The sequence below is a fragment of the Neodiprion pinetum genome, chromosome 6 (assembly GCF_021155775.2).
Source record: "Neodiprion pinetum isolate iyNeoPine1 chromosome 6, iyNeoPine1.2, whole genome shotgun sequence".
Lineage (NCBI taxonomy): Eukaryota > Metazoa > Arthropoda > Insecta > Hymenoptera > Diprionidae > Neodiprion > Neodiprion pinetum.
In genome coordinates, this window is record NC_060237.1 from 2,470,177 (window position 1) to 2,484,323 (window position 14,147).

Here is a 14,147-nt window from a genome sequence, read left to right on the forward strand (position 1 = left end):
GAAGTTATAATTTGGTCATTGGACGTTCAATGGACCAGAAAGACGTAAACAAGGAAAATTACCGCGGATGTAAAGTAAAACATTCGGATTCTCGAATTCCAAAGTGCGCGCCCAGGCGATTACACATTATTACAAACAATTCCGAGGCTCTCCCGTCAGCGTTTCATAGACGTAACATAAAATCCAATTGTTGATAATATTTGAATATCCTGATGATTCGAGCGCGCATGCGAACGTGAAGTACGTCTCGTGTATCAGTAGAAGCTAAGACGTGATAACCCTATAACGCCTATAATTATAGCAGCGGTCAAAGAGGTATTGCAGAAATAAGGTCCTGCCAGTCAGTGCGTGAATAAGAGATGAAAAAGGTATTATACGAGCACCTCTGAACACGGGATCTTCGTGTACACTGAGAAAAAAGTTTATTTACTATTATCAAATGCATAATTGGATGTAGCGAAATGAATGTTTCGTTATTATTGTCAAATTTTAATTGAACCGAATAAGAAACCATATTTGGCTTAGCCAAAGTTTGATAATAATGACGAAACATTCATTTCACCACATCCAAATATACGTTTGTTAAACAGTAAATAAACTCTTTTCTCGGTGTATCGTTTACTCGTGTTCCAGCAGAAACAGCTGAATTAATATTCCCAACGTGTCGTAACCGTGGAAACTGAGGTAATGAATTTTAATTGAGTCACTTATACTCGTCACGTTTCACATATGGACGGAGATGGAAGCTTTCCGAGCCTGCGGAAGGATTCTTACGTGAACCAGGGTAACGGAATATCGCACGAATTATCGATTCATCTTCTTCCAGTCGCGATTCTTACGACAAATGCATAATGCATGTAATCGATGCTCGAGTTGTAACCGATGACGCGTGTCCTGACGGATCTGAATTCGCCGATCATTAGTTGCCCGAAGGTCGTGCCTGGTTCCCAGAACCCCTTGAAAAATAAATTTCCAAGCCATTGTTTCACAGTTTATTCAAATACATCGAAACGATTACGAAATTCGCATAGAAACTTCTGTTGTCAATAGTCTTGAGAGATTCGCAACTGACATGATATGCGGTATAGTCAGCGTGGCCTAAATCAATTCAAACTGTTCTCTTATCTAACGGCTCGCTTCTTTTTTCTATGAGCCTTACGTGTTGAGGCATATCTTGGATCATCGGGTCATGTGTGATTATATACATTGTACGTTTTCATGTGCTGTTCAATTTTGTACGACCCATCCTATTCCTATCCGGAGGGAATACTATGTGTCAGCGGTAAACGAGGCTTCGAATCTACTACATACTTCATTAAAAACCAATCAACACTCTGCTTTTATCCATTTTTACTTGAACATAGCTGAACAATCGCACGTACAGCAAGTTCATAAGTACGATCTATCAATCCAGCAAGTATCGAGTCAATCGATTGATCAGTCCGTCGACACGACAATTCGTAAATTCGTAATCACTGGCCGAGTCAAGGTCTTATTATTGCAGCAGCTTCTGTTCGAGCTAATTGCCAATTAGACACCGTTGGATAGCGTATTATCCATTGTCCACAACCTTTCGTTCATTGCAAGCAATACGCTGAAAATTACAGTACATACACACAGATATTACCGGAATGGACTATAATCTACATCCTTGCATAAGTTTTCATGAAAGTATAATAAGATTTCCAATATCATGCATCGTGAGCATGGAATTGATCGTGATATACCTTGCACTTGCCTGACGCATGGCACAAAACAGGGGAAAGTGCATCAAGGCGAGGAGATTTAGAGACCTGGCAAGGACAGGGACAGTTTAAACGATTGTTAAAATTGCATAAGAGAGTTGATTTTCATGACATTGAATCAGTTCAATGAAAATAAATACGTTGCAATGAATTTTCAAGCTTTACCCCGAGACCTGGAAACGTCCCGTTCTCGATTGGTCCCCACTCGGGTACGCAAGCAGAGCAACGAGTCGATCAAGAAGGACGTTGTGGCTCGACAAATTCATGAAATCCTTACACCTGACAGTCACCCGTGGACCATCAACGACTTGGAATACCCGAGAGATTCGACTGTAATTACTTTCATTACTTGTGAGTATTCTACCCTCTCTCACTTTTTATCGTACCTACATATTGGAAGCGATGGTAATCACGACCCCTTGAGCACCAAGAGTCGTTAAACATTGAAAGCATCTCACGTATTTATCCCCCAACTCCCTACCTCTCACCACCTATCCTCCGCGTATTTTCTTCATCTTTGCGATGTTTTTCCTCGATTTTATATAAATTTTTTCACTACTTTATCACTGTTCTTTTGTATCTTGATATCTGATGATGGTGTTGATCGTTATAAACTTGTTGAATATTCGTTGGCAGTTGCTCATCGCTGGTTTCATATTTTCGTTGCAATCCCTTTTCGATTTTTTCGTCAATTCTCACAAGCTACACTCTTATAAAAAGCTATATTTATAAAGAGTGGCATGCTTCTGCATTCTAAAGACGCGTTAGTGATTTGGACAACGTTCGTTTTTTGTTTCCGAGAGCTAAGTTCTTGTATAAATAATCAGACGCGAGAATTGAAAGTGAGTAAAAGCGAAAGACGATCTCGCGATAGTAAATGAGATGTGACAAGTACCTTAACTTTCTAGCAACACAATGATATCCTCTGTAATCCTGTTCTTACTTACTCTTTCGTGGTTTCAACTACAATTAAAATCTGGTCCGCGTGACAGAAACACTGGAGCGAAAGAAGAATAAGGTTTTTATGAAATATTACGTGTACAGTACTTGACTAAGTGAATTCGATTTTTGGAAGCCGTGGAATGTCTCGAGGCACCCACCAGAAAAAAAAAATCGAGAAAAATGGATCGTGTACTTTGTGAATTACTACCGGGCGAACAACAATGGTCGGAATTCATCAGATTCGACACAACAGCCCAATACCGTTACGCGAGCTGAGCGGTTTTTCGTAAGTTTGTTCGATACTGATCGCCGTTGACCATCGGCAGCAGAGTAGAAGACCCAACTTCTATTCAAGTCCTCACCTTTCACCATCTATCCAGTGTATGCATAGTTTTTATAACGTAACATTCGAAACCGGGGGTCTTTCTTCTTTATTACTGCGCGGCAATGACCTTCCACGATCGAAAAATTTCGCAAAAGGCGATTTTCATGTTTTCAAATTCCGCGACAAAATCGTGAATTTAAATAAGGCTTCAAATTTCGATCAGATATTTATACTGGGCACAAATCAATAATTTTTTTTAAGGCGATTTTAAAAGATATTAAACAATTGTTAACAATGATCTACGAAGGGCAAAAGTTTAGTTTGCTCACTCACAGAAAGGTGGTGAGTCTTCTTCCATCACGAAACGAGGAAAGAATTTTGGTCCAGTGTCGAGTAAATCAAAGATAATGGTCACGAATGTTTAATCGGACAGTCATATTGTAACATCAACAAATTTCGTCAAATTGTGACTTTTGAGAATAAGCAAATATTGTGGCGATAAGCTTTGTTGTAACGAGTGCACGAATTCCTGAGAATAATCGGAATTTACGTGTTATATAAATACACGCATAACGATACGGCAGAAATTTTGTTCAGGATTTGATCGACAAAACCGATTGTCGGATAGACGTTAATTTCCGACGCGTAATGGCTATAAACAAAAAAGTTGAAACGCCGAGTCATTCTGTGAGAATAAATTCTACGTCTAGAACTAATTTAAGTTGATGTCTTATCAAACTTAATCCATTGATCTATGTGGTGTGATCCATGTGTAAGGGATCTGACCAAGCAAAATCCTAAACCTCTCATAGAACCGTTTCAAACCTTGTGAAATGTTTTTATTAGTTGAAAAAAGTATGTGTGATTTCTTGTAAATTTGTATTCGAAGACGTTCAGACTTTAGAAACCGATGAAATATGTTCATAAATCGATAACTTCTGAGTTTCAATTAAATAACTGGAAATCTATACCGATTAGAAATCTCAACTTGATACAGTGTCTTTTAGAATTTTGGCGCTCATGAAATTTGGATTACATCGTTAAGTATGCAACAGTACAGATGTGGCAATCATTTGCTACGTCCAAGTATTTATACCCATAGGTATACATCGAAGGAAAGAGAGATCTAGAGAGAAGGGAAAAAATTAATAAAAAAAAATCAGCCGCCAAGGACAAATCCATTCTTTGCTCAATCGTTTAAGTTCAACTTGCTAAACTATCGCCGGTTAACCATATCAGTAATAATTACAAATATCGTTCGCTACCTTAAAGACGTAAGATTATGATCTCGCCCCCACCACCCCTCTCACATGTTCAATCACAAAGTCTTGATAGACCATTTTTTCTTCCGCATTGCGCAAATTCTGATACCATATTTCGACAATGAAACCCATTTGCACGCGCACTATCAACATGAATAGTTACAAGTCTGTTGGGAATGGAGATTCGGTTGACAAAAACAAGAAATTGAACGATTTGAAAAGTGCTTCTCTTTCAGAGTATTCCCGGATGGTCGCCGTGTGGTTACGGCTAGCAACGTTGCTGGCCGTGCTTTTGCACATCGCAGGAAGTCCCAGTGGAATGCCTTACAGTTCAACAAGGGAACAGAGATCGAAGCCAATGGAAGGATCAAAAAAACCACACATAGTAGTGATCCTAGCCGACGATTTGGTAAGTGATCTATAAATAAGCGGCTGTCTGACGATATTATGTTTTTAATTGAAAAATATCTACAACCAGGGATGGAACGACGTTAGTTTTCACGGTTCAAACCAAATACCAACGCCGAACATCGACGCCTTAGCTTATAACGGCGTCATACTGAATAGCCATTACGTACCCGCCTTATGCACGCCCAGCAGATCTGCGCTGATGACCGGAAAGTATCCCATTCACCTTGGAATGCAGCATTCAGTTATATTGGAACCAGAGCCTCGAGGGCTACCGCTCAAGGAAAAACTGATGCCAGAGGTGCTCGACGATATTATACTCTTCCAAACCGTTGATACAATGTGATCGTAATTTTCTCTCTTCGTTAAATTTCCGCGCATCAGTTTTCACATTATCATATCACCAGCATAGTAATTCCCTTTTCACAGTACCTGAGAGATGCGGGTTACAAGACTCACGCGATTGGCAAATGGCATTTGGGCTACCATAGAGTGGCCTACACGCCAACGTATCGAGGCTTTGATTCGCACTTTGGATACTGGAACGGGCTTCAAGATTATTACAGTCATGAAGTAGCTGCTACGGTGAGTTGTCAGAATATACTCTGAATGCCGCAGTCTACAGTCTAGTAATAGCGAATTATTTTTATTTCAGTTTGACTCCTACCGAGGATTCGACATGCGGAGGAATATGACAGTCGCCCGGGACACCGCTGGAAAATATTCCACCGACCTTTTCACCGATGAAGCGGTTAGGCTGATCGAAACCCACAATCCTGACGACCCGATGTTCATGTACCTGTCACACCTTGCTCCGCACACCGGCAATCAAGACAACCCCTTTCAAGCACCCGACGAAGAGGTAGCAAAATTCACGCATATCGTAGACCCAGAAAGACGTATTTACGCAGGTGAGTATAACTGATCAGTCCTTCAAACAGTTGAGGATTCTTCCGAAACCTCGCAATTTCTTACTAAATCCTCGATCTCCGATTCAGCAATGGTGTCCAAACTCGATCAGAGCGTCGGCGAAGTGGTGGCAGCCCTAAGGCGACGAGAGATGCTGGAGAACAGCATAATTTTGTTTATGTCTGACAATGGTGCTCCGACGTACGGAATTCATAGCAACAGAGGAAGCAACTACCCTATGCGCGGGGTGCGTTTACAAAGATTTGTCGTACAAACGAAAACCATTCGCGGATTGTTTTTGGGTATGAATTCTTAATATCCAGGCTCATAGATAAAGATTCGTCTTATCTCCAGATCAAGGATAGTCCGTGGGAAGGTGGAGTTCGCGGCGTCGCGGCGATATGGAGTCCCCTGATAGATGCAACGAACAGAGTATCCAACCAACTCATGTATATGACTGACTGGTTACCAACACTCTACGCGGCTGCAGGTAAAGTGGAAAAATGTCCCGGGGGACCGGATTTTGCAATGGCAAACACCGATTATCGTGTATTTTGTAAAAAAAATTTATTCAGGATTGGACGTCGCAGCTCTCGGCAACATAGACGGTGTTAATATGTGGCCAGCCTTGCGAAGTAACAAGCCAAGCCCGCGTTCAGAGGTAGTGGTGAACATCGATGATGTGGCAAATTACGCGGCCATACGAATGGGAGACTTTAAATACATTATTGGAGCCACTAGCTCTGGTTTAGAATGGTACGGAGAGTCGGGAAAACCGGAGATCGATGCCATTTCTGAGACTTTGGCAAACTACGATCCAGATTTGGTCATGAAAAGCAGATCTGGGGTTGCTCTCACTGGTGTAATAACAGCTAGGCAAGTGGAAGAAGTGAAAAAAATGAGGGAAAATCACATGGAAGGAGCGCAAATGACTGTTACTATACTGACTGCTCTAAAAATTCATTCCCTGAGGAGCGAAGCCGTGCTAAACTGCAACGTCAAAGAAGAGAACAAGGTAATTGAAGCGATAGTCCTTAGAAGTCTTTATACTTAACGAGGAAACCGTTCTTTCAGATTGCCTGTAATCCGTTGGAGTCGCCGTGTCTGTTCAACATCAAGGAAGACCCTTGCGAGATGGTAAATCTAGCGAAGACAAGGCCTCTAATTCTCGCGACGCTGGAAGAAGCTCTGATGCGACATCGAGTGACCGTTATTCCAGCGAGCAACGTTGACTCAGATCCAAAAGCTGACCCGAAGAACTGGCAGGGTATCTGGGTGAACTGGAACGAGCCTATCCCGATGAAATTCAGCAGCACTGATTCGGAAGAGCCAAAGAGAATATCGGGGCCTGCGATCGCCTTAATTGCGGTTTTACTGGGTTTAACAACGGTCGGGGTAATAGTGCTGTTCACAGTGAAGTTTAAGAAGAATTCATGCACCGAATCTCACCCCGAGCATGGCACCTTCCAGCAGATACCCGGAGAAGGGAATGACAATGGTAACAACTCCGCTGCTTTAGAATCCACCAAGGTCCTACCAAATCCGAAAAGTATACAGAGTTTCAAAGAGTTCGCTTCTCTCAAAGATCTGGCACGGAATATCGACTGACGGAGGGGTCAGAGGTGTGCAAGATACGGGCCCGTTTCCACCAGCATCATCATTACTTACGTCCGAAGCGAGGCCGTTAATCGCTGATCTCCGTTCCCTTTCTTCATTTCTTTTTTACAGACTGCAGTATGCAATAAACGGGCATACATGGACTTGCGAAAAGATATCGAGACTGGGAACGGGGACGAAAGACTGCGAGTCTTATCTACGTAGGCTACCATTCTTAAACATCATCTCGCACTACCTCAACATTCAGAGAGCGCATCACTTTGGTATGGTATGTATACCATCTGTGACTGCAGCGTCATATATCCATCTATACTTACTCGGATTCCCATCGGTAATCGAAAGATTCCGAGATGTGTAACGGAGAAGTTAAACTTGCTGGTCAAGTTTTTAGTACTTCTCTTTAATTACCTCTTTTCCTATTACAGTCGACTCTCGCATTAGGGTCGGCAACAAAGTGAAATGTTAGAAGAGAATAGAACCTATTGTTGGTAAGGGTATGCTAATTCTTGAAAATATCCTCCCCTGCACCCCCATGACTGGCCATATTGAGAGAGTCGACTGTATATCGATATCTGCACTTATTTTATACATCTATTTGTACATATTACATAAGATTGTGCGAAAGAATACTTTGAAGGAAATTATTCTTTCGAGTTGATTCTAATAAATTTTGCACAAAAACTAGTATGGGGCTATTGTTTCACTGATTCTGCCTTCATGTTTCCGGTACGATTCAAAATGAAGAGCAAAAACATATAATTGCACACAAAAAATTGTACTGTAAAATATTCTTTTATTTATGTATGTACGAAACAATTCGTAAGTATCGTAAACTTTACGTAATAAGTAGTACGAGAATCAATTTTCATAGGCGTATTTATGCTACTGAATTTACAGTAGTTTAATAATATAGCAAGTCGTTGTATTGCGTTGTCATTGTCATAAGTCCGCGTATAAGAGAGAAATTAATCAAAAAAGAACGAATCAATTCTGTGTACACTTTTCTAACATAGTAGCCAATTGGTGTATTTGTCTGTCTAAAGGCGTGAAATCTTGATCGGATTTAGCTATAACATCAAAGAGTTCACCGATGGGTAATTCTGTTTTTACCTTGCGACTTCTGCCTGGTAAGTCGTGTACTTCTAAGTGAAACAAAATACCTACCGCTGCCTCAAAGGTACATAAACTATCGGAAAGTCCGTCACGCGGCGATGCGGACCAAAGGAAATTTTTGATGTAGTGTAAATCAGTCACGAGTCGTTTAGGACGAGATTTTACGATTACGTATATGAGCAGTGGAATCAGCTCGTCTGTGGATTGAGTATAAACGAAGGACGAAACCGTTATTTCGTCATTTTCAGTCTTTGTTTGTACTTCGGCAATGGCTGCTTTAACCTCGGCGACAATCAGATCCAGCGTGCTTCTTAAGCAGAGCGATTTCTCCAGCGGACCTTCTCGTGCGTCCAGTGTTGCTAGTTCAACTATGGCAGCGGGTAGTGAGATAGCTAACGACTCGTCAGCCCCCAGTTGATCAGGTGTAATACCAGCATCGAAGAATTGACTTAGTTTCTTATTGAGATACATATCTTCTTGCAGCAGCGCACGCGAGAGGAGATAATATATCTTATCGTACATAAAGTGCATAATAAATACTTCCAAGGAGGTACTAAGCAGCTTCTGAAATCGAGCATCTCGCTGCAGGCAAAGACTCTGCTTACGCATGATTATTGCCCAGTAACGACGAGTGAGATCTTGTAGCATTGAACTGAGTTCCTCGGATGAATTAAAATCGTCCAAATCAATTTGCTTTAGCGTGGATTTCAGTTTGTCAAACTGAGTATTCGCTTGGTCCGACAACTGATCAAGGAAGCCTCTTGCACTGCAAATTCAACAATTAATTTGTAAATTTTTCTCAACTTCTAGCAATTGCTTGCAGACTTACTCTAGTTACTTACTCCTTATACGAGACGACGCTACAATTCAATTTCACTTCATCTTCGATCCGACTATTCGGCGAGATATATTTTGGGTGAATCGGCATTTCCATAACGAGTATTACGTATATTTGAAATTCCTTGTTGTATCCTTTCTCAATGGATACTATCCCGACCTTATGTTGACAATTGACCTTCGTTGACTCATTTTCCTCTATTAGCTTCAGCGATGTGTTTTCAAATTTGTATAAACAAGAATTATCTTCTCCAATTGAAGTGAAATGGTGTGGTATTTCAGGATGTGGTTTTAGAATGTGATCATCTAATGGGCAGAGGCAATGTAGAATACCATATTAATTTTGCCTGCGTCGTCAATTACTAAATAATACTGAGTTATTGACCAACTAATGGTCATTGCGCCGTTCCAAATAAAAATATGTACTAAGAATAGTTACCGACAAATTCATCCGTTATCGGCAAGCCCCGCAATGAGTTACCAGCAGGCACACAGATATTCCAGCATTTCGATAACGCAAGGTCATATTTTCTTCTATATTCATTCTGGAAATCACAAAGACAATCAGTATCGTAATTGGTAACAATTCAGAAAATGTATGGCGAAACGGAGAATACAAAATTAATTCATAAAACCAGGTACTGAAGTAATAAAATTTCGAATCTTACCCTTAAAGTATGGTAAAATTCGTTGTAAACTATCTCGTCAGGATCCATTATAGGTTAGCGATAAAACGGTTCCGGTAATTTTGGCAGATTGGATGAAATTTATGCAACATTATGTTTTGTGAATACAACCCACAACCTTTGTCATCGCACTCGAGCTGCTACTATCGCAATATCATAATCTGATTACAGCAGGCGAGTCATCTGATAAAAGAAGGGGAATGTTTACAATTCAGTGTCACATGGTCACATGTTGGGCACGTGTCAATGGAATGCAGTACTGGTGGTGCCATCGATGAAAACTGAAAGTGACTACGAAATAGAGGGCAAAGGATGCGTACGAGCGCCTCCTCACACAAATTAGGTCTTTGGAACTAACTTTCGGCGGTGAATTGATGTCGGTAACCGAACGATATTTACCACTACGAAGGCAGTGGATGTGCAAGTCAATCGAATGTTACTCGTTTGCTGGTATAAGTCGGTTCCCGGCATGAAAAAAAATCGTTCAATTTGCGTTAGATCAAAATGGAATAATTCAGTGGTTTGAGCAGTAAATGGATCACTCCTAGCGAATAAACCGTGCCCTGTAAAGACATCCAAATAATGTCGTGAGCAGGATGGCGTTAACTCGTCGTGTGGTAATTCCACACTCCTCCTTAACCGACGAAAATTACAACTTGGCAGTATTTGACTGCAGCAGACTGGATTGTCGATATTTCTCGGTGTACTTGTAAAAAAATTGCTTATTTGCTCTGAAATAGAAAATGGTATGATTAGGTAAACAAATTGTAGTTTTATACACCTAAGATCCATTTCATAAATACTTACCACAGATTCTTCACTATCACTATACACTTTAGCTACACTCAGCGATTTTTATCCCCGCGCGTTGAGCGCCGCGCCGCTCGCGAATGACCAGTTTTCTCTCAGAACCGAAGAGTATCAAGTAAGCGCGCAAAAGGCGCAGTCAAACTTGAAACTTGGTTATTCGTAAAAAAATTGAATAAAGAGCTGGATGCTCAGCATACCAAGTGTACTTCGCTTTTTCATGTACCGTTTGTGAAATCGACGCGCAAAAGGCGCGTCCGATTCCCGTGATTGATTAACGCGCAAAAAGGCACGTCAGATTAATGTGTTAAAATTGTTTAAATATCTAGGAATTGTCGCAAAATTCTACAGAAACCCAATCCGCATCTGCGTCTTTTTGAATTCGACGCATTGCGATACGGATTGTTGTTCTGAGATGCGAATCAAGTCCGGAAAGGAGATTGGGGTGAAGAAAAAGCATGCATTATTGTGTGGCGTGACGGTCGGTGGTCCTCTTCGACGCGAAGTCTTCGAGCTCAGCATCTCTCCTCATCTAGCGTACCACGGAACGCGATAGATGATCGAGAGATGCATATCACCCATTCAGACGATCACAGAGATCAATTGAGTAAAATAATAATTGGGAATGACTGAAAAATTTAATTGAATAATGGCTGAAAGCTGGTTGTAGAGTATCAAGAAATGGCAAATTGAACGTCGTTAAAATGCAAAAGCTTACAAATGGTCCGGAGACTCTTATAGGTATATCAGAGTCTTTTACATGTTTTACGAAGAAAATCTCTATGATCATTTGACGCTGTAAATTACAAAACTTAGTAACATCACGGCAGATCGCGACCTTCCTACCCTCGCCTGATTCCCAACGGAACCACCCAACGGAAATATTGAAACGAGAGACTCACACACACATGCATAAACCCCGCGACCGATCCCAAAACGTTCACCTACCTACCCGGTTACCTACATTTGATCTATACGATTCTCCATTCTTTCCAACACACATCATTCTTTTTCATTTGCGCCGTGGTCACTGTGACTTACTTTTCCGTTGATTACCTGTAGAGAGCAAAATGTTTTTGTACCATAATCAGCCAGTTGTTATACGATGATAGTAAAAATAGCGAGATTCAAAAAACGATAATACTCTATTTCGGTAGATACAACTTGAGACGCAGATTTGAATGAACTGATTGTCAAATGTATGCATGTATGTACATACTTAGGTAGCTCATCGTTCACGCGATCAACAGGAAGACCTTGAAGGCCTACCCTATTATTCTAGGTATACGTTACTTTGATGATTACTGACGGACTGTTGGTACATCAACTTTTTGTAAAATGGGTTAGATACATCCTGCATGCTAATCAGCATTTTTCTAAACGAACTAAACCTGCAATTGATCAGTACTTGCTGACTGTTAAGAAATTCAAAGTGATTCAAGATTGACAATGCAATTTGATTACGTTACGTTATGCTAGATTTAAATTTTCATTGATTAAACAATAGTGTGTATATAATTGTAAAATCGTTGGAATATGTTGAAACCTCAGGTGAACCAATCACTTAAACGACATCATTTATAAATTAAAACGTAGATTATTACATCAGTAGCAAAACACATTTAGTTTTCGCGTATATCGAGTAAGCCATGGTTACCTGTCGCGATGCTCATTCCACTTTCGGCAACGTGTAGAATTTCTAACTTTAAGTGAGCTACTGTGAAATAGATTGCAAAAAAAATGACTCGGCCAAAAGTTAAGCATCGTTGCGATCGCGAATGAGCCTAGCCATGCAGCTAAGAAATCGAAGTTTTATATAAAATTGTTACCGTCACGCCACGTGACAGAGGGAACCCAGAGAAATACCCGTAACCTAAACACATGCAAACTCACCAACGTTGCCGAGTAATGGAGAAATCACTCGGATGTCTCTGCCTAACTCTGGAAAAACAAAAAATGAAACTCGAATTAATTTAGCAATCTGTATTTTCAGTTCTCAAATTAATTATTACTGTTGTCTACTTCAATATTTATTCACCGCATGTTACACAAGGACAAAAGTTCGGCTTCAAATTACTACCATGAATTATCAAACAATTGTTAAAAGAAGTATTCTTACCTCCTCCGGGTTGCTCCACACTTGAAAAATAGTAGTTCTCGTAGCATCATACGTTGAATGGTGGAGCGCTGCACTTTTCACACTGCAATAACAATATAACAGAATATTACACACACATTACACTTGGATCCAATTTCATGTTATTACAGACTGTCTGTATCGGACAAAAGGTCGCGCCAGTTCGCAGGATCCGTGTTGTCAACCCTTCGCGTCTCGCAATTTGTTCACTTTCTATTACGCGTTTGTAGACGGTTTTTTTAAATTAGCAAAACATTAGAAATGCATGCCAACAATTCAATTACGCATTTACCGATGACGAGCAAGCAATAAGATAGCACTTCACGTAAGAAGAAACGAGTTCTCTAAAACTGCCACGAAGTATCTCACTGACTTTTTCATATTAATAACTCATTTTTCCTTCAAGCCGCGCGTCTACCGTTCGTGTATTATCTACCGATGAATTTAGTGGGAACACAGTGGTCAAATTATGTGACACAGCCCGAACAACGCGATCAAATTCGACTGTCGGCAAGCGTGGTTTCACTCCGACTGCTAGAAGCAGCGCTCGGAAGCAGGTCTCGACCGGTTGGAACAGCCGGACGAACTGCGCAGTCTGAAGTTAGCGTCGGGTGTAAATTTGAATTTTCTGACGCCATTCGACCAGTCAGAATATGCGTGCAAATAAATGAAAAATGAGAAACGAATGGTACACCTCGAGTTCCATCGGTATTTACATGAGCATAGGATTGAAGCTAATACGATGATACGTATGCATATTTGCATACACACGTACATGATGCATACATATTAAAATATAATACACAGTATTTACATACGCGACGCAGTCTGTCAATCAAGTACAAAATTTACAAGTCTGTAAATCAGATTGTATGAGAGACTTACCGATCTTTCGATGGTTCCAGAACGTATTCCGAACCGAATCAGCTCTCCTCGTTAGCTCCGAGACAATGTTGTTTGTCGGCGACGACGACTAGTTTTCAGCACTCGACACACACATTGTAATCATTGTTTCTATTGCAGAATCCGCACGCACTTCACAGACAATTGATATCGAAAAATGGTTCAGGGCTACATAAAAAGAAAATGAACATCGAGTGGGCTCGTGCAAATTGTACAGTTCTACGTAATTGCATACGCATACGTATGTATCCGCGTATGTCGTTGTAGCATTCGTACATCACTTATTATACCCGAAATAATCACGGCAGAATTAGAAGGGAAAATTTTCCAGTCAATAGCACACTCAACACATGATTACTTTACAAATATACAAGAAATATTTACGAGTTCAATCTGCAGTGTAAATACGAACGGTCAAATCGCGATCGTCACTTCTTTAGCGTTGAGACACATCAG

General features: G+C 40.7%; 2 protein-coding genes across 6 annotated transcripts; one reads left to right on the forward strand and one right to left on the reverse strand.

Moving 5' to 3' along the window:
* The first annotated feature begins 269 nt into the window (after positions 1 to 269).
* LOC124221416 (arylsulfatase B) lies at positions 270 to 7,892 on the forward strand. 5 transcript variants are annotated; one of them, XM_069136955.1, is made up of 11 exons: positions 531 to 784; positions 1,905 to 2,096; positions 4,511 to 4,683; positions 4,753 to 4,983; positions 5,112 to 5,267; positions 5,338 to 5,593; positions 5,681 to 5,838; positions 5,946 to 6,081; positions 6,167 to 6,606; positions 6,666 to 7,089; positions 7,177 to 7,892. In XM_069136955.1, exons 3-11 carry the CDS (start codon positions 4,522 to 4,524, stop codon positions 7,197 to 7,199), a joined length of 1,986 nt encoding a protein of 661 aa, XP_068993056.1. In that variant the 5' UTR covers positions 531 to 784; positions 1,905 to 2,096; positions 4,511 to 4,521; the 3' UTR covers positions 7,200 to 7,892. The 5 variants fall into 5 exon arrangements, with proteins under 5 accessions (XP_068993053.1, XP_068993056.1, XP_068993052.1 ...); XM_069136952.1 differs by lacking the exon at positions 531 to 784 and adding an exon at positions 270 to 368 and having other exon boundaries at positions 6,666 to 7,892; XM_069136951.1 differs by having other exon boundaries at positions 533 to 784; positions 6,666 to 7,892.
* Positions 7,893 to 7,981: 89 nt separating this feature from the next.
* LOC138191080 (ankyrin repeat domain-containing protein 27-like) lies at positions 7,982 to 10,093 on the reverse strand. Its single transcript, XM_069136958.1, has 4 exons — positions 9,827 to 10,093; positions 9,598 to 9,703; positions 9,164 to 9,464; positions 7,982 to 9,087 (listed from the first exon to the last, which is right to left on the reverse strand). The coding sequence occupies exons 1-4, from the start codon at positions 9,872 to 9,874 to the stop codon at positions 8,193 to 8,195; spliced, it is 1,350 nt and encodes a 449-aa protein (XP_068993059.1). The 5' UTR covers positions 9,875 to 10,093; the 3' UTR covers positions 7,982 to 8,192.
* Positions 10,094 to 14,147: the final 4,054 nt, after the last annotated feature.

Bases quoted from the DNA above. Each gene is read 5' to 3' on its own strand.
- LOC124221416 (XM_069136952.1), top strand. From the start codon at position 4,522: ATGGTCGCCGTGTGGTTACGGCTAGCAACGTTGCTGGCCGTGCTTTTG. The intron at 5,839-5,945 runs GTGCGTTTACAA...TCTTATCTCCAG, and splicing joins GCAACTACCCTATGCGCGGG to ATCAAGGATAGTCCGTGGGA. The intron at 6,607-6,665 runs GTAATTGAAGCG...CCGTTCTTTCAG, and splicing joins ACGTCAAAGAAGAGAACAAG to ATTGCCTGTAATCCGTTGGA.
- LOC138191080 (XM_069136958.1), bottom strand. From the start codon at position 9,874: ATGGATCCTGACGAGATAGTTTACAACGAATTTTACCATACTTTAAGG. The intron at 9,465-9,597 runs GTAACTATTCTT...TCTGCCCATTAG, and splicing joins GATAACGGATGAATTTGTCG to ATGATCACATTCTAAAACCA. The intron at 9,088-9,163 runs GTAAGTAACTAG...TTGAATTTGCAG, and splicing joins AGCGTCGTCTCGTATAAGGA to TGCAAGAGGCTTCCTTGATC.